The sequence below is a fragment of the Camelus ferus genome, chromosome 10 (genome assembly GCF_009834535.1).
Source record: "Camelus ferus isolate YT-003-E chromosome 10, BCGSAC_Cfer_1.0, whole genome shotgun sequence".
Lineage (NCBI taxonomy): Eukaryota > Metazoa > Chordata > Mammalia > Artiodactyla > Camelidae > Camelus > Camelus ferus.
The window spans coordinates 3,654,092-3,680,913 of record NC_045705.1 but is presented as its reverse complement, the minus strand read 5'-3'; the positions used below and the strand labels follow the sequence as shown (position 1 = coordinate 3,680,913).

General features: G+C 39.4%; 1 protein-coding gene across 3 annotated transcripts; it reads left to right on the top strand.

Moving 5' to 3' along the window:
• Nucleotides 1–383: 383 nt before the first annotated feature.
• CFAP300 (cilia and flagella associated protein 300) lies at nt 384–24,939 on the top strand. 3 transcript variants are annotated; one of them, XM_032488277.1, is made up of 7 exons: nt 388–814; nt 1,036–1,117; nt 10,100–10,175; nt 15,859–16,025; nt 19,422–19,594; nt 22,295–22,361; nt 23,241–23,909. In XM_032488277.1, exons 1-7 carry the CDS (start codon nt 705–707, stop codon nt 23,367–23,369), a joined length of 804 nt encoding a protein of 267 aa, XP_032344168.1. In that variant the 5' UTR covers nt 388–704; the 3' UTR covers nt 23,370–23,909. The 3 variants fall into 3 exon arrangements, with proteins under 3 accessions (XP_032344167.1, XP_032344168.1, XP_032344169.1); XM_032488276.1 differs by lacking the exon at nt 22,295–22,361 and having other exon boundaries at nt 384–814; nt 23,241–24,939; XM_032488278.1 differs by lacking the exons at nt 15,859–16,025; nt 22,295–22,361; nt 23,241–23,909 and having other exon boundaries at nt 390–814; nt 19,422–19,588.
• Nucleotides 24,940–26,822: the final 1,883 nt, after the last annotated feature.

Genomic DNA, 26,822 nt, shown 5'->3' with positions numbered 1-26,822 from the left:
CAAAACTGTAGATACAAAAGGTAATTTTCAATACGAAGTAAGAAATACGTGTTTCCATTAGACATCATGCTGTACTGTTGCATGAATGGAAAAAAAAATTTAGCCTTCAGATTTAACTTTTAAAGAAAAAAAAAGTAAGATGGTAAAAGAGAATAGTTTCCCAAGTAGTCATACAGACATCTGTCTTCCAAAATAGATAAACCTAATTAATTCAGAATAATTTTTTCTTCAGAAATGTTTGAGTCACTAAATTTAGACAGCTATAAATCTAAGATTACAGCATCTGAGACTAAGAAATTAACCCACGCTGAGAAATTATTACTAAGCGTTAATTTCAGCAAGCACGTACTGGCAACTTTTCTCCCCGATCCCGACCCCTAGTTTCCAGCTCCGCCAGGCCGGGGTCGGCGAGCGGGAGGGCTGGGACCTGGGAGGAGCTGTGGCACCGGATCCCCGACAGCGCAGGGTGGCTCTCATCACCCTCTGCCCACGCCCGGCCGTGAGACCGCACTCCTCGGTCCGGGTCACTGCCCTCCTCGGTCCGGGTCAACGCTTGGCCCCGCCCCGCCCCGCCCCGCCCCGCCCCGCCCCGACGCCGACCACGCTCCGCCCCGACGCCGACCCCGCCCCCATAGCTTAGGGCTACCCGACAGCCGCCGCGTCGCTATGGAGACGGCCTCCGCTTCAGCGCAGCGGGGACCACGATGGCGGCCGGGGAGCCGGGGGATCTGGGCGGCTACTACTTCAGATACCTGCCTCAGAAAACCTTCCAGTCTCTGAGCACCCCGGAGACCACCAGCCGGCTCCGCCAGTGGTGAGAGGCCGAGCGGCAGGGAGAGAAGAGCCCCTTGGCCTTCGCGGCTGCGGAGGCGCGGGCCGGGCGTGGAGGCGGCGGGGCCGGGTCGGCCTCCTCCTGAGTGAAACCCGGAGGCCGCAGGAACCGGGCGAGGGGCGGACCCCGTGGGTGGAACCGCTGAATGTGCTCTCGCACAGGGTGCCGTCCCGGGCTGACTTATTCTCCCTCTTCTGCCCCAGGTCCATGCTGGGCAGGATCAAGGCGCAGTCCTTCGGGTTTGACCAGACGTTTCAGGCCTATCGGAAGGATGATTTCGTCATGGTTGGTATGGGGGTGGGGAGACCCTTGGATCTCTGCTGACTTTACATTTTTTCCCACTTGAGCGTAGATTCCTGCGAACACGCCATTACTTACTGACGTCGTTTTCTTTGAGAATAATAAAAAAGGTTCGAATGCTCAGTCTTTTAAGAGGAACTTTTGCGTTTCCCATCACCCTAAGTTAGCTCATCTTCGGTATCCTGTCACAGAGAACTTTTCAATTTTGAAAATTCAGTCTCTCTTTAGAAAACCAACCTCTTTTTCAGTAGGCACACATCATTTTTAAATATCCAGCTTTATCACTGGCTTGATTTACTAGGCTTAGCTTCAAATGACTTTTGGTTGTTTCTCGAAATCAAATCTACCCTGTGAGTACATACTCTGTTAGCAGTTTTAAATGAAGAGATCCAAAAAAAGTTTTAAGCCATAGCAGAGTTACTAGAATAACTCTTTAGGTGATAAGTGGCTGCTTTGAAAAGGGAAAAACTCACTTGAAAGTACAAGTTCTGATGTGTTCATTAAAATTCATTCACGTTTTTTAAAATCCTGGGGTTTTATTTTTTTAATCTCAATCAAATGAAAAATACCCTTACGGTTTGCGATATTATCTTTTCATTTCATGTCCTTCAGGCATCGCTGTGGAATATAGTTGGCTTAGTTTATTCACTCATCCACAAACACTTCCCCAGGGCCTGTGATGTGCTAAGAAACCTGTCAGGTGCGACGGGGTGGGGGTGGTAATGCAAGAAGGAACAAGACAGACAGGAGCAAAACTGCCAGTAAACAAGAAAATCCGATCATCTCATACAGAGCGATAGTGCAGTGAAGAAAATATCAGCCTGATTAATTAATCAAAATATTTACTGTGAGGGTATGTTAGTTTCCCAGGGCTACTGTAGCAAAAACCACAAACTGGGTGGCTTAAAACATCAGAAATGTATTGTCTCACAGTTTTGGAGGCTTGAAGTCCAAAATTAGAGTGACAGCAGGGTTATACTTCCTCTGAAATCTGTAGGGAACAATCCTTCCTTACCTCTTCCTGGCTTCTAGTGGTTGCCAGCAATCCTTGGCACTCCATGGCTTGCCCCTTGAGAACTTTAATCTCTACTCCTATCAAAGACCCTTAGTTCTCTCTTCTCATGTATCCATGGCTGTTCCTCCTGTTAGAAGAACACTAGTCATATTGAATTAAGCCACCCCCACTATTGTATAACCTCATATTAATGAATTATATCTGGAACAACCTTGTTTCCAACTAAGGTCACTTTCTAAGGTTCCGGGAAGGACCTGAATTTTGGAAACAGGATTGGTGACAACTCTTCAACCCTAAACAGAGGATAAATTGGTTAAATGTCTATTTCCCTTTACTTAAAATAGTGTTATAATGTTAATATAGTGTGCTACTGATGATGACATTTCTCAAATATTCTTGGTTAGATTTTTTTTTTAGTTTTTTATATATTTTTCATTTATACCAATATTTGTTGGATACTGCGTCCCTGCTAGGAGGTGTTAAAAGGATGAAGAGATCTGATCCCAGGTTGTAAGGCATGTGGACAGTTTTGGAAGCTAGAAGTGTGAAAAATCCTCTATAAGGCAATAAAATAGTTGCTATAAGGGAGGATTTTATAAGGCAAAGGGAAAAAGAAAGATCACTCAATGGAGGGGCATTGGTGTCAGAAAAATTTCATGGAGAAGGATGTAGAATTAATTTGGGTTATTCAGTAGACACACAGTTCTTCAACAGAATCAAGATTCATCTGTAAAGCACAATAAATTTCCATAATAGGCAATTTTTTCCTAATTTTCAATATCTTCATGTTTATTTATCCTCATTTTTTTCTAATGCAGTAGACAGTATTATTCCCATATTTCAATCTAAAGAAATATACTGATACAATCACTATTTTAACTCTGAGATACTCCAGCTGTATGTTCACATGGTAAATATTTTCAAAAGTAGATGTTTTATATTCTTAGAGCCCCTAAAATTGTGTAAGTTTATGACGCTACAAAACCTGAATCCTCCCCTGATTTGGCCTCTAATTAGCTGTCTATGTTCAGCTCCCAATTCTGCCACTTACCAGCTATATGACATTGGGCAAAATACTTAACCTTCTTCAGTCCTCTGTTTCCTTTTCTGCAAAATGGTCACAGTGCTTGACACATACAATATGTATTTTTGAAAATGAAAATAAGGTTGAATAGCTGATGGGTTTGTTATGAAGATTAAATGAAATATCTAAGATATTTAGCAAAATGTTTGGCTCATAACAAGTGCTATTATTGTTATTAGCATTTGTCTGCTCCTTTACAAAGTGTTTTCCCAAAGCAGTAGTTCCTCCTGCATGCTGGATTTAGCTTTCGGCACTTTTTATCCATTTATCACTAACCTTTACAACACTCTGGTAAGTTTAGTGTTTTTACCCCCATTTTGCAGTTGAAGAAACTGGAGCTCAGAATGGTTGAATAATTTGTGCAAGTTTGTCGAGCGAGTGGCAAAACCCAGGCTTTTTGACTCAAACTTCCACGTCATTTCTACTACAAACACTATAACTGACCAAAAAGTATTGCTTAAACTAGAATTCCAGATTTGGAATTTTCCCCTTCAATTTAAAAACAAGTTGTGTTCCAAAAGTTTGTGTTGTAGTAAATGAATAAAGTAAAATAAAGGAAGGAAATATTCATCCAGCAAACATTTTTTAGTTTTTAAGTCTATATTCAAGAGAGCGAAACAGATCAAAAATTGCATGGCAGAATGAGATGTGATACAAAGCATACCATAGTCACAAGGTCCCGCGGTGGCACAAAAGAGAAAGTGATCGTTTTTGACTGAGGTGGTTAGAGGAGGGTTTACAAAAGCCACTTGAGCTAGGATCTGAAAGATGAGTAGGAGTGTGTCAGGTAGACAAAGTGGGATAATGTTAGACAGAAGGGTGGGATGATATTCTGTAAGACTTTCTGTGCCATGGAAAGGAGTTTGGGCTTTAGCTGAGGAGTCGCTGAAAGGTTTTCAGCAAAACGGTAAAATTGAAAGTACTGAGGTAAGCTGGCAGAAGTATGGAACGTGGATTGTTAGGACTGAGCCTGGAAGCAGTGAGACCTAATAGGAAACAATTATCCTCCAGAGAGTATATGGTGATGTCCTGAGTTAAGCCAGTAGCACCGGCATGTCGTGGAGAGATGTTTATGAGAAAGGCAGTACTCCGGGACTGAAAAGATACTGACGGTAAGGTAGGGCGCGGCATGTAGGATGACCAAGTTTCTGACTTGGTTGTCTAGAGCGGTAGATTTAGACGCATACGAAATGCGGAAGAATAAACAAGGAAAACGCATTCAGCTTTAAAGCACGCCAAATTTGGTGTGCATCCAAGTGGCAATATCCTAGATGGTTGAATGTAAGATCTCAATCTGGGTCTCAAGGGAGAGCTCTGGGTTCAGCATACAGTGTTGGCATCCTCACCAGGGGACTAGGGATAGTAAGCGGATTCTTTCACATAAACTGTAAGGGAGCGCCTTAACTTACAGCGCTTTCTGGAGGTCCGCACAACACTGCTGCTTCTGTCTCATGACCAGACTTTGCTTACGTCTCATGACCACATACCACAGGAGACTCCTAGGAAGTACAGACGTTCAGCTGGGCACATCGCTGTTCCAGATAGAACTGGGATTCCTTAAGAAGGAAGGAGGGAATTGATATTACATCAGAAGCCAGCAGTCTGCCAGATGCACGATGTAATCAAACATCTACTTATATTTTATATGTGTGACATAAACATACACTTAAAATTATATAATATTATATCAAATATTAATTAGAAATACTTTTCCATCTCACACATTATGAAACAAGTTAATTCAAATCTTCACATGCATTTTGACACCAGCATCTTTGTTATCACTGGAACTAGTTTATGAATCATGTATTTTTCCAAAGCTTATCAGCTTTCCTAAAGTTATTTGAGATACAAAGAATTCCTTCTAATGCCTCACTGGAGATTCTGTAACAAACCCAAAATACCGTTTGCACGCATTAGGGCAGGGTTTTTTGGTTTTTAAAAAAAGTTAAGAGTATAACTGTAATTTCGGTAAAATTGTAATTTCGGTAATTAAAAAAGTTAACTCTTAAGAGTATAATTGTAATTGTAATAACTATTGCTTTATTTGAGTGACCTTTATGAAGACTTATTTCCATTGGCTCCAGGCCAATTCGCTGCAGTCTGCTTTACCTCCTTCCATTTATAATGACATCTAAACTGTAATTGTAAGTGAATACCCCCACCAAGATTACTAAATTACCAAATCTGAAATTTCCCCTTTTACTGATTCTTTCAGAAGCCCTCTGAAAAGCATTCAAAACTAGTATTAATTCAGGTCAATTCCACCATATGTGTCCTTTCAAAATGTGTATTATTTAAATTAAAATAGTTGCACAAGCACTCTTTAGTTTGACTTTTTAAAGTTATAAGGCAACTTTCCTTTGAGGAATAATTTTGGGGAAAACATTTTTTGTAATTGGGCATACAAGATACCTGTAGAGTATTTCCCTTTGTCTCCCACCATAAGAATGTGAACACCATGGGAACAGGGACTTTGGCTGGCCTGGCGTAATGCAGACATTCACAGACACTTGTTGAACGTACTAATCTTCACCCCACATTCCTCTTCATTGTTGCCTCTCATTAAATGACATTGATTCTGCCTGGCTTTTCATGCAAAAATTCCAGGATTCGTCTTTGATTCCTCCTCCTCCCTTTGTCCTTTTCTTCTGAATATTCATTAAATCCATCAACTTCTCTACCTCCCCACTTGCTACCGTTCTGACTGCTGTGAACGTCAGGCCTTCCTGGATTAAAGCAGTACGTGCCTCCTAACTGGTCTCTCTACAGCCCTTCAGTTCATTCTCCACACTGCAGCAGGAATGAGCCTTTAAGAATATGACCCTAATCTCGTCTTTCCTCAGCTTAAATCCCTTCAGTGTCTTCCTACTGCCCTTAGATTAAAATACTGATCAATCTAGATTAATCTTAGATTAAGAGAAAAATTTTTTGACTTGACCTACAAGGTCCAGTTTAACTCTCCAACTTCATCAGACCATTGGCCCATCAACTCTGGTCACACTGAACCTCATTACTTGTCTTCAATGGGATATCCCCTCCTTTCTCATCTTACAGACTTTAGATTTATTTTCTCCACCTTAAAACATGGTCTTTCCAGTGTCAAGCAGGAACCAGCTCAGGACAGCCTAACTGGTAAATTTTCAGGATTCTTGGCTGGTTAAACTATTGACAACTTGACGTCCACCCTGGAAATCAGCAAATGCTACAAATCAGGGATTTTTGGGGAAGAAGGGGTATCAATTATTAAGCATTTACCAGTATACCTGTGGCCAGCTGACTCCTACTCATCTTTCAGCTCTAAACCTAAATGTTCTTTCTGCACTTACCTTTCTTTCCCAAACCATTAGATTAGGTCTGCCTATTATGTACTTCAATAGAGCCCTGCACTTCTTCATAGTGATGATGATGTGTGTTGCTTAATATCTCCCCTTTCAGTCTGTAAACTCCACGAGGGCAGGGACTGTATCCATTTGACTTTTGGAATTAGGATGTCAAGTGTACTTTCAGCTCAGTGATGGGAGCAGTAGACAGCTAAGAAGAGTAACTGGTAGGCAGAGAAGTGAAGCAAGATAGAGTCGTCTTTCAACGAGTTATTTAGGAAAAGAGTGATAGCTTAAAGGGAATGTCAGAATAAATATTTACTACAACAATCTAAACAACAAAGAGCAGTTCACAGAGTCAACAGTCTTTCTATATCCCAATCTAATTCTACCTTCTCACTCCCCTTCTTCCCACAAGCCTACAACCACCACTTCTGCAGTAACTGTTGTCAGTGGTTTGATAAATATTCTTCTATACTTTTCTTTATGTGCATATACATAGAGGCTTTATTTTGTGTTGTTTTTTTCATGCATATTACTCTTAAATTACTCTTTTTACACAAAATACATACGGCTTTCCTTCAAAGTCAATACAGTAAATGTTTACTGAGTAACTGCTCTATGCCAGGCTCTGTTCTGGGCCCTCGGGAAACAGCAGTGACTAAGAAAAACAAGCTTATGAAGCTTACATTCTACTCCAATACTTTCTTTCCAATAATTGCATACCATCTAGTGTAGATGTACTGTGTTCACTCATTTTTATTTTATTTTTATTCAGCCATTTTATTCAACCATTCTTCCACTGATGGGCATTGAAGTTCCAAGTCAAAACACTACGAACAATACAATAAAAAAAAAATTCCTTACACGTAAATCTTATCTACTAGTAGTTTCATTTTTGTCTGACACATACCCCAAAGTGGAATTTGTTAGATCATAAAATATACATGCTTTTAGTGTTCAAGATAATATTCAGCACTTCCCCAAAAGGCTGTAAAGGTTCACACTTCCACCAGCAGTGTCTAAGAGCACGTATTTTCTGGTACTCTCACCAAAAGTTACCAGATTTTAAAATCTTGACAATGTAATGGGTAAAAATGGTATCTTCTGATTTTTATTTTCATTTCTTTCAATGCTCTTGAAATCTTATTTCATAAGTTTGTCAGCTACTTGTATTTTTTACATGATTTTTTGTATCCTTTGGCTATATTTAAATCAGGTTGTCAACTTTTCTTACCATAGACACTGGGCAATTTTTAGCCATTGGGGATGTCAGCCTCCCCCCAATTTTTCAATCATATTTATTGCAAATATTTCCTCTCAGTCTATTGTTTTTCCTTTTTTTTTTTATTGCTCATCATGGACATCATTATGTTTTCCGACTGCCCAACACCTTTTGATATACATGTGATTTGTGGTGATTTCCACTCTTAATTTTTCAGAAGTGGAACCCAAAACACTTGCCTTTTTTTAGGTATAGTTGACATATAATATTCTTTTCAGGTGTACAACATAACAATTTGATACTTGCATATGTTGCAAAATGATCACCACAATAAGTCTAGTTACCATTTGTCACCATACAGAATTACTAAATATTTTTTTATGATGAGAACTTTCAAGATTTACTCTCTATGCAACTTTCAAATATGCCGTAAGGTATAATTAACTGTAGTCACTGTGCTATACATCTCATCCCCATGACGTATTTATAACTGGAAGTTTGTACCTCTTGACCCCCTTCACCCAACCCTTCTCCCCTCTGGCAACAACCAAAGTGTTCTGTGTATCTATTTTGTTTGTTTGATTTTTCTTTTTTTTTTTTTTAGATTCCACATATAAGTGAAACTATACAGTATTTGTTTTTCTCTGTTGACTTACTTCATTTAGTATAATACCTCCGGGTTCATCCATGTTGTTGCAAATGGAAGGTTTCATTTTTTTTTTTATGACTGAGTAGTAGTCCATTGTGTATTCCATTCTTTATCCATTCATCCACATGTAGGACATGTTGGGTTGTTTCTGTATCTTGGCTATTATAAATAGTACTGCAGTAAACATAGGGATACATATAACTTTTCAAATTAGTGTTCCCATTTTCTTCAGATAAGTACTCAGAAGTGGAATTGCTGGATCATCTGGTAAGTCTATTTTTAATTTTTTGAGGAACCTCCATACTGTTTCCATAGTGGCTGCACCAGTTCACACTCCCACCAGCAGTGCATGAGGGCTCCCTTTGCTCCACACCCTCGCCAACACTTGTTATTTCTTGTCTTTTTGATGGTAGCTATTCTTACAAGTCTTAGGTGATACCTCACTGTGCTTTTGATTTACATTTCCCTGATAATTAGCAGTGAGCATCTTTTCATGTGCTTATTGGCTATCTGTCTTCTGTGAAAGAATGTCTGTTCAGGTTCTCTGCCCATTTTAAAATCACATTGTTTGGAGCTTTGTTATTGAGCTGCGTGAGTTCCTTATGTAATTTGGATAGGAACCCCTTATCAGATACATGATTTGCAAATATCTTCTCCCTTTCAATAGGTTACCTTTTCATTTTGTTGATGGTTTCCTTTGCTGCGTAACGCTTGCCTCTATTGCACTAGATCACAAACCTGCGATCTAGGGTTACCAATCAGACTTACTCAGGGCAAAACTAATTTTTCAAAGTGAGCAACTTAAGGAAATTGGGTCACACAGCATCTGGAATCTCAAAGGCAGAAGTGGTGGCAGAGGCATCCAGCGTTCAGGCAGGACAGTCCTGGCACACAGTGGCCTTGGTCAGGTCAGGCGGCTGTGTTTTTTAGTGCTTGGCTGGGGCTGCAGTAAGGACAGCTGTTTCCTCATCAGGTCAGCTTCTGCATATGACTTTGGATCAGCATTTAGCCTGATCCTCTGCATCTCCTAAAAATTATGTGGACTGCCTGAGATGCTTTAATAAGTTTCTCTTCAGGTCTTTTCAGCCAGAATCAGCTGCTGGTCTCTGGAAATAAAACTCTTGCCTAATTTATTTTCTTTTGCTATACAGAAAATTTTCATTTTTAAGAAGCCAAGTCAATCACTTTTCTATGTGCCCCTTGGATAGAACTAAACTGGCAATTACATTTAGATTTAGTTTAATCTAAAGTGGGAACAGTGATTACTAAGTCAATGAATTGGGAAAACAAGGGTGAAGGAAAATAAAATCTTTAGATTATATATCCTCCTACTTTTCCCTATAAATCATTACTTTCTATTTATTAAATTAAGTCCCAAAGGTATCTGTCTGGAAATAACAGTATTGTTCATACTGTTCCAGCTTAAAAGTAACAAAACTTCACTTCTTTATGAAACATTTACTTCTTCCTTTAACATTTTACCAATTTAAAATTATCCTTCCCCAATTTGAGTTAAATGAGATTTTACTATAGTTATTTTATAAGTTCTTACTATGTTTATAATAATATATCTAAGTTTTTCCCCTCAAATTTATATATAGTTATTTTAGAAGTTAATTCTTATTATGTTTATAATATGTCTAAGTTTTACCCCTCCAATTTATATTCTAGGCTTTCTTCAAAGACCCAAATGTTATTCCCAATCTGAAGTTACTTTCAGAGTCTTCCGGACAGTGGATTACATTAGGTAAACCAAATTTATTTTAATCTTTTGAGACTACTATTTTACTATTATAACAAAATTTTACTTCAGGGATTTTCATTATTAAAATACAAATTGTGTTGTAGTAACCTATAATGAAAAAGAATATGAAAAACAATATATGTATGTTCCTATATGACTGAGGTATTCTGCTGTACACCGGAAACTGACACAACATTGTAAACTGACTATACTTCGATAATAAATAAATAAGTATCAAGTTGTAAACTTAAAAAGTATACAAATTGTGAATAAGGACTCGTTTGATAACATCAAGGTCAAGTGCGATCGGCTGTGCCGGGCCTGCTCTGCATCTGTCTCCCAGGAGCCCACTGCTGCTGTCCTGGCTTAGTGCACAAGAGCAATTTTTCTCTCTTTTTACTCGTTAGGAGAGTATCTATTGTGCGCCTTCCGTGGACTCCGACAGATGCAGGGAACGTTAAGGTGAATAAGAGAAAACCTGTACTTAAGGAACTCAGTGATATATTTAAAAATATACGCAGTGATGTGTCACAGGCGCTGACATAGCAGTGGGAGCAGAGAGAGGGGCGTGGCCAGCTCCTCCCGGGGGCAAGGGTCAGGGAAGGTCCCACTGATGTGAGGATGCTTGGGTGAAATCTCAACTGGGGCAGGGAAATGATTTCTGACAGAGGAAGCAGCCACCACGGAACATTCTTTAAAAATCATATTAGATTAAATTATGGAGGAATGTATCTAAAATTCTCAACAGGAGAACTTTATATAGATAGTGTTTTCATAGTACACTGAAACATAGCTAGAAATCTTTAAAGAAAATTACCGAACACTTAAACACTTAATGACACTCAGATCTCTCAAATACCTCAGATCAAAGAATAAATTAGTTAATAGAAGACTTTTGGAAACAGAAACATGAACACTATATTTTAAAATTTAGGTTGAGGCCTCTTAACAATAGGATAAATCACCATTCTATTTGAAAGGAGAATCTGGTTGGTAATGTGGATTTGAGCTAAAAAAAAAAAATGCAAGCTGATTTTAAATTGGATGAGGTTGTTTTGTTAAATTCTTATATTGCACTTTTATGGAACTCTAGTAGCCTTACACAAAAATAAATTTTCTTAAAGTATTAGTCAAGAACAAGTTTACAAACAGTTCATGATGTTAGACTTAGTAGGTCAAATTTTATTCCTTTTGGCTAAAGATCACTGCCAAATTTATAGAACAAAAAGCTAGTACAGTGTGATCTTCAGACTACTTAACATAATTAAACTGAGTCTCTGAGCAGATACATTTACCAGCTCAAAATCTTCAAAAGGAAGTAGAGTCAGGTATCACAGTGCTTACAAACCATGTTTGCGGTAACTTCAGCAAACTGGTTTACAAAAAAGTAAGGTTCATTGAAAGAAGTGTTCCAATAAGAGTTCCACCTTCCCCCATTTTGGTACCTACTTCCCAAAACAGCGCTGACTTTTTTCTAATTTTTGAAAAAGGCAGTGCAAAAACAGAGGTTCTGAAATTCCCCATGTGCCTGACAGAATCAATTAGAAGTGCTCTGAAAAGGAGTGCCGGAGAGGCAGCGCTCTGTCCCAGAAGCAGAAGTTTCTGGCGGGTTGCTTGTACCCTCCCAGCAGCTTGTTTCTGTCTCCTCCTACTTGCTTGTCTTCTTTATCTCATCGATCGGCCATCTTCTCTCTAACTTTCCTCTGGGGGCCTTAATAAGCAAAAGAAACAGCTTTTTTAAATGAGGGAAAAGACATCCATCTAGCAAGTGAACCGGTTTTGAAGAGAGTAATGATGGAATCTCCTTTGCTTCTGGCTGCGTTGCCTACATTGCAGGTAGTCGGTGCCACTTCATCCTCTCAGCCAGCTGCCACAGCTCCCTTTGTCTGGACATACTTTGCCCCTTTTTTGGCTGATGAAATGGGTGCTTCCTACATGCTCAGCTAAGCACATTGTGCAGTTACCTTCTGTAATCCTCCAAACAACTCTGAGACTGGTATTATTATGTATCCCTGTTTCACAAATGAGGAGTCAGAGGCTAAGTAAACTGTACACTTTTACGCAGCTGGCTGGGGGGAGTTGACATTCAAACCCAGGCTCTAGAATTCAAGACCTCGACCACTACACCACCCTGCCTCTGTCCCTTCCGCAGTGGAGTCTCCAGGAAAGCACCAACTTGGGCACTAAATAAAAAGGAGATTCCTGCGGAGAGGGTATAGATCATGGTAGAGCACATGCTTTGCATGCATGAGGTCCTGGGTTCAACCCCCAGTGCCTCCTCTTAAGAATAAGTAAATGCTAAATAAACTCCTCCCACCAAAAAATTAATTAATTAATTAAACTTTAAAAAATAAAAAAAAATAAAATAAATAAAAAGGAGATACCTACCCAGTGTACTATAATACTAGTATCAAGGGGGGAAAAATACATTCTTAACTTTCTGTGTGACCTTAGTAATACACTGTATAGCTTATAAATGCTGGAGACATGACTTAACCAAATTCCTACGTAGCTGATAGGGTGTACTGTGCACCGGATTGTGCCCCCTCCCAAATTCTTATGTTGAAGCCTTAACCCCAGATGTGACAGCATTTGGAGATGAGGCCTTTGGGAGATAATTAGGTTTAGATAAGGTCTTGAGGGGCCCTCATGATGGGATTAGTGTTCTTATAAGAAGAATCTGTCGTGTGTGGACACAGCTGGAAGGCAGCTGTCTGCAACCGAGGAAGAGAGTCCTCACCAGGAACTGAATCAGCAGACATCTCGATTTTAGACTTCCCACCCTCTGGAGCTGTGGGGAAATAAATGTCTGTTCACCCAGTTTAAACAACCCAGCTCATAATATTTTGTGATAGCAGCTCAAGCAGGCTAATGCAGATTTTGGTACCAAGTGGAGTACTTCTGTAACAAATATCTGAAAATGTGGAAGTGGCATTGAAATTGTGTAATGGGCATAGTCTGTAAGAGCTTGAGGTGCGTGCTAGAATGTGGATATTAAGGTTGATTCTGGTGAGGTCTCAGTTGGAAACGAGGAACATGCTATTAGAAACTAGGGGAAACTCAGTCCCTGTTATAAAATGGCAGAGAACTCGGCCTATTCTAGTTCTTACGACAGAACTTGTAGGTAATAAAATTGATATTTGCTGAGGAGACTTCTAAGCAAAGTGTTGAAGGAATGGCTTGATTCCCCCTGAATGGCTGTAATAAAATATGGAAGGAGAGAAATGAATTGAAGAAGGAAAATTGAAGAAACAAAAAGTCACCAGAAGCTGAAGATTTGGAATATTCTCAGCATATCCATATTGCAGAAAATGAGAAAACTTACTCTGAAGAGAACACTTAAGTGTGTCTCGGAGCAACCATTTGATAAAGAGATCGTTGGTGCAACTCATGGACTTAATCAGCCATTTCAGCAGAAGCCAGGAATAGATATGGGATTTGTACCAGCAAAGACACTGCCAGTTTGAACAAAAGGGGACAGAAAAAAATGAGACAAAATGAAGGCTGTCAGATTTTTCAGATCCAACAAGACCAGACCATAGAACCATTCAACTTCAAGCATGTGCTGTGTTTCAAGAAGAGAGAAGAAAGGCTGAGAAGACAATTCACAGATCATCAGGGTCACCCCTTCAGTTTCAACAACACACTACCCTTGGAGAGAGAACTGTGGACGTGGGGCCACCGCCTCAGGTCTGGAAGGCAGAGCGTTGAACCGAAGAGGATTATTCTTGAGGCTTAAAATCTAATGGAATTTGCCTTGCTAAGTTTAAAGCTTATTGGGGATGATCACGCTTCCTTCTTTCCTCTTTCTGCCTTTTGGAATGTCAGTGTCTATCCTGTGCCTGTCTCACCGTTGTAGTTTGGAAGCATGTAACGAGTCTGGTTTCACAGGGTCATAGCTGGGGAGGAATTTTGCCTCGGGATGAATTGTACCTCAGGTCTCATTCATATCTGATGTACATGATTTTTCCATGAGACTTTGGACTTTAGACTTAAGCATTCATGCTGGAATGAGTTAAGACTTTGGGGGCTGTTGGGATAGAATAAATGTATTTTGCATGTGAGAAGGACATGAATTTGGGAGGGCCAGGAGCAGAATGCTACGGACTAAGTTGTGTCCCTTTAAAATTCATATGTTGAGGTCCTCCTAATCCCACCCATGACCTCAACTAACCCTAATTACCTCCTATCTCAGAATACAATCACACTGAGGGTTAGGGCTTTGACATGCTGCATTTTGGAGGGAAACAACTCAGTCCATAGCAAATGTTATTTCTATGCCTCAGATTAAGTGGTTTGAATTTAATTACCTCCTCTGACCAGCCATACCCTCTTGCCACTCCCCAAATCAGAGCTAGAGTCAATTTATTAAAATGGCACATTGCCCAGTGTCAGTCCCTCATCCTGTGGCCACCAGCCTATCTTTGAAGATTGTCTGGCTTTGCCCTCTCTTGTTCTTTGGTCTTCCAATATTGCTCAGACCTTTTCTGTCATTCTCTGTGGTTTTGTTTTCACTTTAATCCCCCAGAGGATTTTTGCCTCTGAAACAAAAGGAGCTTTTCTGAGCAGTGTAGCTTTTGAAATAACCAAAGCATACACAGTTCTTGGCTCTAGGCATTCTTCTTTCCTCTACGCTAGCCCAGCTCAGGATCAAAACGAGAGCAACAGGTCCTAGCAGGACTCGGGTGGACAGCCCGGAGCAGGAAGTGCAAATTATCACGCATATTACTCTTCTCAAGCTCAGGCTGCTTCTCAGGTCAGAGATCCAGCCAACGTATTGCCGCCGCATCTAGGTGTGCAATCTCTCCAGAGCTTTGGAAAAGGAGAGCTCCACCCATTTACATCTGAGTGAGTGCGTGTGTGTATATGTAGGTGCAAAAAAGAGAGAAGTTGATTGAGTGATTCATTGAGGCAACAATAAAAAAAAATTCACTTTGATGTTTGTGTCTTTCTGTAATTTAGTAGACCTTCTCTCTAGTAACAGAAAATCCATTCCTAAAAGACACATTCAGGAAGTAAATGTGGGGTGGGCAGAGGTGTGGGAGCGGGGAGGACTGGAGCTACAAGAGAAAAACAGACAGAACACCATGATTTCAAATTTCTCTAATTCCAGGCTTGTTATGACTTGATTAAGGCCTGGCTTGAAATTTACCTTGACTTGGAAAACCTTTTTTTTTTTTTTGTAATAAACCCTGTAAGTGAGATCACAGGGGAGGAAATTTTAAAAGGAGAGAAACATTTTCAAAATACCCTCAGTGACTTTAGAAACACCCTTACTTACACTAATTAAAATTTTTATAATATAAATTATGAAGTATTAAGCATGGTACAAATCCAAAACCATATGAAGCAGTTTCTGTGTTTTTATAGGTAATTTTGATATATGCATTAAAACTGATCTAAGAACTCCCTACTACACAATAAATGTATTTCATTTTCAAGCATTTTCTAATTTATATATCCTTCATCTAGGCCTGAAATGGTGAGATTTTGTTATAAACCTTCAATGATTAATGCAAAATAAACAACCTGCAAAATAAGAATTTGATAAAATCCCTAAACTAATGTGTCTTCTAAATTTATCAAAACATATGTCATATTTGGTTACTTCTTAAAATGTCAGCATAGGGATATTTGTTTTGGAAATAATTGAGAATACTAAATTAATTTTTATATCTCTGTTCAGGAACTGAAGTGAAAAAAATTGAAGCTATAAACGTTCCTTGCACACAGCTTTCAATGTCATTTTTTGATCGGTTATATGATGAAGATATTGTACGAGACAATGGACATATTGTTAAATGTTTAGATTCTTTTTGTGATCCCTTCCTTATTTCTGATGAGTTACGAAAAGTAAGTACAGAATTTTAAATTTTCACAGTAGAATTTCATTTCAGGCAATGCTTAATGTCAAAACCTTTTGCCTGCCTAAAACCCATAAAATGCCTCTTATCAATGAATAATGATCAATGATAATCATTACGCTGGTAGGTTTCTTCTTGGCTGGGACTCTTCCTGTCAACTTAATTATTTATGTATTTCATTAGTTCTCAGCGGAGTTCCATTGGCATCTCCTGGGTAGAGGTCAGGGATGCTGCTAAACTTTGTACAAAGCACAGGACAGTCCCCCACAACAAAGCTATCTGGTCCCAATACCAACAGTGCTAAGGTAGAGAAACCCTGGCCTGTTGAATTTATGACTACTTTTCTTTAATATTTTCTCCTAACATACCAAATGAATAAAAACGTCCCTGAGTAAAAGAATCTTTTTATCTCAAGGCTGAGATCAAAGAGCTGTTTGATTAACTAAGTTAACTTTTATTTTAATGAGAGGTGTACTGAATTTGGAATCAGAAGACATGGATTATCAGACTAATTCCTGATTTATTATTTACAAGATAAACAATCACCTTTGGCAAATCATTCAGTATCTTGAGCCTCAAGATCTTTTCTGTACAAGACGGAAATTAAAATGCCCATTCTAGCTTCTTCCAGAAATTGTTGAGAAAATGAGCTGAGAAAGCATTTTATGAAATGCTGTTAAAATGAAGTAGTGTTATTATCATTATTTTAATTATTGAGAAAGAGGATTGACAAAGTGGTCAAAAGTTAGGGCTATCAAGTCAACATAGGTTCAGATCCAGGCTCTGCCACTTGATAACTGTCATACTTAACTTCTTTCAGCCTCAGTTTCTTCATCTGTAAGTCAAGAGTAATGTAAGAATTGTGTGAGGTAATGCACTCAAAGTGCTTTTACATAATGCCCAGCACTTCGTAAGCTTCCGATAATATTAACAACTGCTGCTAAGTATTATTTTTATTATCAACATTAAGAGAGAAGGGAGATGCGCTAATGCCTAATGTATTGCAAATCCAGATAGAAATGAACTGGGGAAGCTACTGAAGCAACATTCTGGGCGCAGGAATCTTGTCTCTAGGCGACCAGGGGGCATCCAGCCAGTCTATACATTGATCTGCATTAGGACCGTGCCTAAAAGAACTCTCAGTTTAAGAAGAAAATAAAATTAACTGATTGAGAATAACCAGACTCCCACAGTTAAATGACTGTATGTATAGTTTGTTCCTTAGTTAAGTGAAGTATATTTGCATATAACACAAGATAGTATAAATACCATTATAGTGTCAATCTGATCTTAATTTCTATTTGTCCTTACGAATGATTGGAAATTAACATCCGGAAAATATCCAGTCTAGTTTGAGTTTTCCTCCTTCTGGGTGCTACTTACCAATCTCAGCTCTTCTCTCTGTCGCTAATCTGGGCTGGCATACCTACCTCTTTGCCTCAAGGCCCTTCCCCTGATTTCAGAGAGTCCACCATCACCTCTACAGAGAGAGCCTCAGCGATGGGCTTTTGAAAAGGAGGATTTGCTTTTCAACAGAATACTCCGCAAAACTGCCTGCTGCTTCCTGTCTTATTTGTTGCCGTGAATAGCACCTCTGTTCAGGAAGTGCTGGGACTCTGTTTTTTGCCGGTTGCCTGTATGTTTTGCCCTGTGTTCCTTGCCACTCTGTGGCAACAGGGAGGGCTCTAACTTGGTTGCTTTCTGACTGAAAAAATATATATAAATAACTTCCAGCTTCAGCCTGAACTAAAAAGGGCCCTCCCGTTGTGCAGCACACAGATCCTGGTGGCACACTGTGTAACAGTGAGTGCCGCTAATAACCTCCTCCCTGCCTGCGGCTCGGAAGCTGAACTCGTTAACTGTTGCCTACCTGCTCTCCGAGGACTGCACAACCAAACGGATCTGTTTGTGAACAGAGAGGGAGATCACATACAGAATGTTACTGTTTTAACATTCACTCCAAAAAAATGTTTAAATTATTGTAATTTTTTCATTGCACAGCCCAATCAATTCAAGACATGAGTCCTCGTGTAAGGAATGTGTGACCTCTTCATCCCCAAGAGCTTTAGTCACCCTTTTAGTAAGTCAGAACCTTAGGTAGCCGCAAACTTGAACTTGAATATCACATCATTTCCTTACTGGGGGGGGGGGGGATGGGGGAGGGAGATGTACAAGTGTTACATGTGGCACACACAGAGAGCAACAAACTACGGACCACTTCCCCGTACCTATCTTTTACTATATATATCTTTGGCTTTCATTGAGTCATTGTAAGTAAATTATTTGTAGACAATACTATAGAATTTATTATTTTTAAATGCCTCTTTTACCATGACCTTGTGATGAATTTTCATTTGAGATGGGGGTAAATAAAATGTTAAGTTTAATCAATTTTCCTAATAAAAAGTGCACTTCTTGCTGCTAGACAGTGGTTGTTATGTAACTCATTCCCTCTCCTTTCCCTGTGCAGTAATGTTAAGTGTTATGCCCAATTTTTATGTCTTTTCTCCATCTAGAGTTCCTTTTGAGTGTTTATTTTTCTCTTCTCACTTTATATCTTGGTTACAGTCTTCTGTCTTTGATTATTTTTATCTTCCTGTAGATCTTATTGTTATTTCACATTCTTTTTTCAAGTAGCTGGGGTATAAGCAATTCAATTAAAGGGATGTATTTTATAGTGTACCTTGATCACCTCGTTCCTGTCCACCACAGTCAACAAACCAAGCAAACGTCTATAAGGCCCGGTGGTGTCAGAAAATCCCCACATCCGACCTAGTCGAATTGTTTTCTCAAAGAGGCAGCAAGGTCTCGAGAGCAAGAGTCCATTGGTGATGTGTGAGGTAATATAATTAGAGGAGAACAGGAAATGGCGAGGTGATTATGAGGCTCCAGTTACCTGAGCAGTTCAAAATGGAGTAGCTGTGGGCATAAGGAAAGCAGTGATCTGAACACTGTAAGATGAGAAGGCTTAGAAAATGACCATTTGTGTTTAGCTTCTCAGTAGAAGCAAAGACTAGTGGACCTCATGGGAGGGAGGAGTTTCTCCATTTATTTCTGCTCCCATTGCTTCCAAATACTATTCCAGGGGACTCAACACTAAAATTGCAGTAGCACTAAAACTATTGCTAAAGACGTGAACTAGAACAAAGACATAAAGAAGAGGAAGAGAAGGTTTAGAGCTACTCCTTTCACCGCGTGTCAGCACCTAACAATGAGACGGAGCGAAAGCAAGTGCCGATCTCACGGATCACTTTCTCTGCTGCCTCACGATTGGTTCTTAAAATAGGTCTAAAATTATTTTCAATCGTATAAGTCAAAACTTTTGAAAACATAAAAATTAGAACCTTAAATTATGTTACATTAAGATGAATTTTATCTCACATAGGTTTTGCTAGCAGAAGACTCAGAAAAATATGAAGTATTCAGCCAGCCAGATAGAGAAGAGTTCTTGTTCTGTCTTTTCAAACATCTTTGCCTCGGTGGAGCCCTTTGTCAATACGAAGATGTGCTTGATCCATATCTGGAAACAACAAAGCTTATCTATAAGGATCTAGTGAGGTAATGTTGCTAGATGACAGTATGTAAATTGTCTGTTTAACCCTGGTGACATTACCCAGCGTCTTGTTTGTTGGTCTATTTAGAACCAAAGTGTATAAAAGTAGCACCACCCTGACCCCCTCGTCATAGCTTCCATCTTCTCTTCCAGGCTGGAAAGTGTCTAGATTTCCCTGACTTTTTCAGTCCTCAATCCTCTCATCTGCCTCTTGTCCTTGTTTCCTCATTCGGACCTGTCGCCCCTCCCTCCCTTACTGACAGCTGTCATCTTCCAGGTCCTCCTCTTCTCCCGAGGCCTCCTTTTAAATATCAAAGGAACATGAGATCCCTATGGCTTAGTAATAGTCCATTGTATTCCACATCTTTTTTATCCAGTCATCTTGTCAGTGGACACTTAGGTTGTTTCCATGTCTTGGCTGTTGTAAATAGAGCTGCTGTGAACATTGGTGTTCACGTATCTTTTTGATTTAGAGTTTTCATCTTTTCCAAATATTTGCCCGGTAGTGGGATTGCTGGATCATCTGGTAACTCTGTTTTTAGTTTTTTAAGGAAGCTCCATACTGTTTTCCATAGTGGCTGCACCAATTTACATTCTACTGAGTTTATTTCTGGTATGGTTTTAAAAACAGAAAAATATTTCTATAATCTGTTTCTGATTTTTATGACTAAGTTATTGTGTCAATATGTAAGGATTGTCGGAAGAGATGTAACAGAATTTCAGAAAGACCACACACATATCGACATCAGACACATTCTGTCCTTATCATTTGCAGCTCGTGAAAACTTACAAGACTGCTTCTAGGACTCCCACGAGATACTCCTCATTGTCCCATAGGCGCACACACACACACACACACACACACGAACACCACTGCCACCACAGTGTGTTGTACCTCATCAGCCACATGAGGCTGTGGAATTCCTCACTACCATGTGCTGAGGAGGAGGGGATTCTGTTGGAGATATTTGAAATAGAAATTACGTTAGGACCTAAACATTGAAGACATTGCTGTTTTCCCAAACATCCCCTTCCCTGGATTTTCACTTGTGATTCTGTCCTACACTTTTTGGGAGCTAAGAAAAAGTATGACTCAAAGAGTAATGGCCACTCATAAAATGAGTAGTCAAAATTTGTGACATCTTACAGCAACTCATCGTAGTGTACATACAGCTCAGTGAATTTTTATATATGTTTACACCCATATAACCACTTCCAGATTGGGATTTAAAATTAGATATAACCATAGATATGCTCTGTGTTTTGATGTGGGTGGTTATATAAGTGTATGCAAAATGTTTTATATGTAATGGTTATAGTCATCCTTCAGATGAGCATGCAACTTTAAATGTAGTCTCCAACATTCAAGCAGTGTTTCTCAGCATTAGGGAAAAAAATGACTTCAACTCATGTCATAAAAATATAAGGAAATCAATTTAATCGCATGATTCCTGGGTTTAAATCTGAATGAAATGTTTTAGAGATGAAAACTGCCTCAGAATTTTGAACCTGAACCCTGGAGTGGTTTGGGTCTGGCCATCTCCAACAGGTGCGTGAGCTCACACGTACGCACGGGCGTGCGCACACGCACGCACACACACACCCTGCCACGAAGTCCTCCTGTTTCTTCCCCCTCCTCTCTCTTTGCTCCGCCATGACTTTTACATATGTGAAGGGAAGTAATACGTCACCTAACGTGGAGAGGAGGATATCTTCGTCTGAATTTAATCTGTACATGGAACACATGAGCAGTACCTTTGGTGCGTGTGAATTTACAGAGTAGGTATAGGACAAACAGGTGATGTGTAGGGACGGAGAACTGGACTGTATCACCTGAATTCTAGTCCAAGAATTACCACTTTTAGTTAGAATGTCTTAAATACATCATATAACTTTTCTAGTTCTATTGTCTATAAAATTGGCAAAATAATGCCTGCATCACTGAGTTGTGTGATCTTTATGTGAGGTAGAGTATGTAAAGGTATTTTTCATATTGTAAAGCATTTTAAATATAACGTGTGTATATTTATATAGAAGTCAATATATAAATTTCCTCAGTCTTCCGTCGGTTTCATCACAGGTTATCCTGTGTGTGGAGAGTAGCTGAAAGAGAGCTACTGAGAGAAAATGCTTTTAGTATGATATAATTTAGTAATACATAATTTAACAAATCATTTTCATATACATTATTCGACTTAATTCTCATGTAATCCTAAAGGGAACCGTATAATGCTCGCAGTTTACATACGAGAAAATTGAGGTTCGGAAAGTTTAATCTTGCCCCAAACAAAATAACAAATTAGTGGCAGAACAGGCATTTGTGTTTAGGCTGTTTAATTCTTTAGCTTAGTGTGCTTTTATCTACCTACTCCTTACAGCTGTTTACACTTCAGTCTGACTTTAACCAATTCTTGTTTTTCCAATCATCGGCCTGCAAGTCTTTTCATTATCTGTGTCTCAAACTGGCCTCAAACCATCTAACTGTAAAATTCAGTTTTCTGCTTACCACATCCTCTGTTGACCTTACCCCATCTTCTGATGGAACTGCAGATTTCATCCTTTTGAAACAACTTGAATAGAACATTGTATATTTCCGTGTTAAGTATTAATAAGAACACCTGACTACTAAAAGGGATCCGTGTCTTAAATGTATTATGGCCAGTGCTTATTATATTTAAAAATGCTCCCTTTGCCCCCTCTTTTAGTGTTCGGAAGGATCCTCAAACCAAGAAAATACAAATTATCTCTTCCGTCTTTAAAGTTACAGCATATGTAAGTGTTGAGGGGAAATTTGCAACCAGTCAATTTTATTGCTTGTTATTAAGACGAGTGTTACAACTGGAGTTAGCAACTGGGACAATGTTATGCCTTGGAGAAGCATAGTTAACAGAACACACACGTGTATATACAGAATATCGTTAACATAAGCTAGTTTTCCGTTAAAATTTAAAGTTGATAAGGTATGCTTTTATTTGAAGAACAGTATGAACTTTTTCCCCCGGATTCCTTTCTGTTGTCTGTGTCTAATAATAGTTCTTACTCATTTTAGAGCTAAATCTGTGGCTCAGATGAGGTAGAACACAGTCCTCTAGACTGTCAAAACATAATTTATAAGGCAAACAAGTAAGAATGACATAAATTTATGTCACCGAATCTGATACTTGAATTTTATTATCATACAAAAGATTATTAACACATATTAAGCAGTTTCTAAGTATATGGGTTCAATCATTTAACAAATATTTATTGAATATCTAGTGTGTATCAGCTACTGTGCTCGGCTGGGGCTCCGTGATAAAAGAAACAGTCCCAGCCCACATAGTACGAATAGGTTGTGTGCTTAAAAAAAAGCAAAGACAGAAGAAAAATGCAAAACAAATTTTTGCGATATTAGCACTTTTTTTAAGGATAGGATTTCCTTTTGGACTATAAATTCCTTACGGTCAAGACTTCTGCATATTTGTGTCATACATATGTATTGTTAGCATAGCAGACTGTGGTGTCCATAAATATTTTTAAATGTTAGTAGTTAACTGCCAGCTGATTGTCAAAGATTTGATATATGTTTTATGACATTTTAACAGAAAATATGTACTAGCTAAATGTGTTAATGTTATTTAAATGTAGCTTACTCAGGCTTGTCTTTTTCAGGACTCTGCGGGTGTGTGCTACCCGTCAGCTAAGAGTCACGAGCAGACGTTCTCTTACTTCGTCGTGGACCGTGTCAAGCGTCATGTTCACGTTTTCTACCACTGTTACGGTGTGGGGGAGATGTCTTAGTGTTTTTTCAGAGTACTATACTTACTATGTTTTATTTACCAGGGTTTTTATTTTAATACAGATTTCTAGATAAACATTTACTCTGCAAGTTAATTCAAGTAAAATGTAAAGAACCTGCTTAGAGCAGAAGAAAACAGATACCAAGATGCCTCTCTGTAAATTTGGGCTACTAACGTAGGAACCAAATTTCATCCCTGACAAAATCTGTACCAATACAGTTGTGGAATTTTTACAGAAATTTACAAGAAGTGAAAATCTAGTTCATCTTTGTTGCATTTAGAGTCAAGTGAGTCCTCAATTTTCCAGGTATTTTATGTTAGAAGCGAATTAATTCTAGGTTGAAACGGTGGCAGAAAACTAAACTTCTCTAACCACTGGTCATCAATATGAGTTGTTAGTTTTTAAAAATCGTGTTTCATGTAATTACATTTCTTCATTACATAAAGATTTACATCTCTGGGGCTGTGGAAAGCATGGCAGTTCCTCTGCTTCCTTTGCCTCACTTAAAACACTCAATAAAAAATAATGTTCTGAACATAATTGTAAACTCTTGTATCACATAATGAATTAAAACTGGAGCTGCCCCCACAGCTAATATAAGAGTTACCTGTAAACAAAGAGAGTTGCCCTGATGATGTTAAGTTGAAAAGAGTAAAGTGCAGGGTGTCTTAATACTGTCCCCTCATTACCTTCATGGAATGAATATATAGCTTAGATTTTTTTGGTGGAAGAACTGATTGACATGTATTCCCAGAGGTGATACCTGCAAGAAATGCTGAGACCTGGAGAAGGGGCAAGTTTGGAATATGTTTCTGAGTTGCAGGGATAGGGACGATAGTCTTGGATTTGAACTTGTAGCTTCTCTGGAAGGCAGCTGGCGATCTGAGTATATAGCTCAGGAGAGAGAGTTTGTTTTACTTATAATACTTAGTACAATGCCTTCGCACTTTAAATATTTATTGCATCAATATTTTCCAGATACGTTCATAACATCCATTGTTTTTTCTTTTAAATCTGATAAAAAAGCATTAAGTCAAGAACTACAATGTCCATTTGTTACCAGTTTTGCTGCCTACCACATAGACCCCTACAACCTGGGGACCCTCTCTCAATCAATCAGTTGGTCAACCAGTAGTTCTTTTTGAATCCCAATTCTGTGCAAGGCACTGTGCTGTTTACTTTGGGGAAACACACACTCCCTATAAATCTAGTAAAGATCATCTGTAAGAGTGTGTCTATAGAAAGTGATTGTTACATGGATTTAGAGATGGAAGTGGTCACTGTGAGCTAAGCCTGGGACGGGTGTGCTCTGTCTTCTGCAGAACTGGTGGGGTTTCAACAACTAACAAGGAGAACAGTCCAGCAGAGGAGGGAAACATGATGTGGCTCTGAGCCTGGCCCTGGGATGAAAGTTCAGAAGCAAAATAAGGGAGAGCACCTTTGAGTAAAGATTATGCAAATTCTCTGTATTGAGTGGTGTAGTAGCATAGTAATAAAGAAGTTGGGCTGGGAGTCAGATTGTCTGGATTCCTTTTTTTTTTTTTTTTTTTTTAATATTTTTTAAGGGGGGCAAGTAAATAGGTTTGTTTGTTTGTTTGTTTATGATGGCAGTACTGGGGATTAAACCCAGGACCTGGTGCATGCTAGGCACACACTCTACCACTGAGCTATCCCCTCCCACCTGGATTCTTAATTCTACCATTATTTGCCACGTGTGATTTTGAGCTAGTTATAGCCTTTCCATGCCTTAGTTGTCTCATCTGTGAAATGGGGAAAATAATAAGACTCTCTCATAGGTTATTGAAAATTATATAAATTATATATACACACACACACATACACACATTTGGCTTAGAATGGTGCCAGGCACATAGTTTAAGTGTTCATGCATTTTGACTCTTTTTATTCTCTATAGAAGAAATGTTTAAAAATTAGGAGCTAAACTGAATAATAATGTAAAATACTGTCTTCCTGAAGGTCAGAATTGCTTTTCTACAGATTATACCATTATGGATTTGATTAGAGATCTGTAAGAGATGAGAACTCTGGGTCCCACCCCGCCCCCTGAGCTGCAGAGAATGCAGAGGACCTCAAATTGTACTCCAGGTATTTCTTTGGCAGCATCTTGCATACTTAGAATTATTTTCTCAACTATTTGTAGTAATTTATTCAACGTCTGTCTTGAAAACAAGAACTGTGTCAGTTTGGTTCACCCCCAGTGCCTAACACAGTGTCTGGCAATTAACTGACACCCAGTATCTGTTCCCTGACTGACTAAGTCCACTGGATGCAAAGAGGCTGGCCCTTGAAGTGGGACTGCAGGTGTGGAGAGAGAGGCAGTGGGGAAGGGTAGGCCATGAGGTGCCAGAGCATCAGTAGTGCACTGCTTCCTCTAGTTACCCCTAAGCCTTTTATAAAATTTTGCAAACTCCTATAATCTGGATTTAGCTGTACTGTGTGGGATTAGGTATGCATCCTGGGACCATGCCTGGGACAAAACTGTCCCCGGAGAACAGCAGCAGCCTGTGGAAACCAACTTTGAAAGAGCAAGTGGTGATCAACTGAGGGTGGAGGGTTTTTCTGGGGCGAAAAGCCAACCGTGATGACAAATGACAACAGGTTTTCTGGGGTTTGAGAGCATTCTTGTGAAAGTCTGAAAGTTACTTAAGGAGAGAAGGCTCACAGAATTATAATTTGGACATTCACAGAAGGGACTTCAGGCTGAAGACCAGAGAACTTGGGACTTTTAGGACCGAAGAGCAAAAAATAAATACAGAGGCATTAAATACAGAGGCATAAACACACAAGGTGGTGCGAGGAGGACGCAAGTACATCTGACTGGTTGGAAATGAGGGGTTCTGCCCAGAAGTTCTGGGTAGTAACACAGGGAAGACAGATGAATGGGGTCCTGGTCACTGAGGGCCATGCGCTCAGAGCTAAGAAACTTGAATCTTCTAAGTAGGTGATGTCTAGGAGTCATTAGAGACCTTCGAGCAGGGTAGTAGCGTCATGAAAGTGATATTCTGGCAAGATCAGTCTGACAGTGATAGATTGGGGTGAAGAAAGTCCAAGGTCCAAAGATTAAATAGAAGATTACGGTAATTGTCAGAGCGCAAACCTGACTGCCCTGAGTTAACAGCAACGGAAACCTTCCTGGGCATCGTGGTGTATGTGACAGTGGAGTGCTCATTAGGGAAAAATCAGATATCGCCCCCACAGAGGGTAGTCTTGGGTAAATTATGAGTTGTTGGCTATTTGAAGTACTGAGAACTGGGGAGTGGGAACTGTGGGAGGAAGTTGTGGTCAGGGAGGGGAAATCCTCACCCTGCCCGCCATCCCTGACCCAGCCCATGCTCCGCCAACTTCGGTCCTTACAACTTTGAAAACCTAGGTCTGAAATTTCTGAAAACTGACTGAAGCCTTCTCAGTCATCCGCTTAATCAGCAAGTGTTT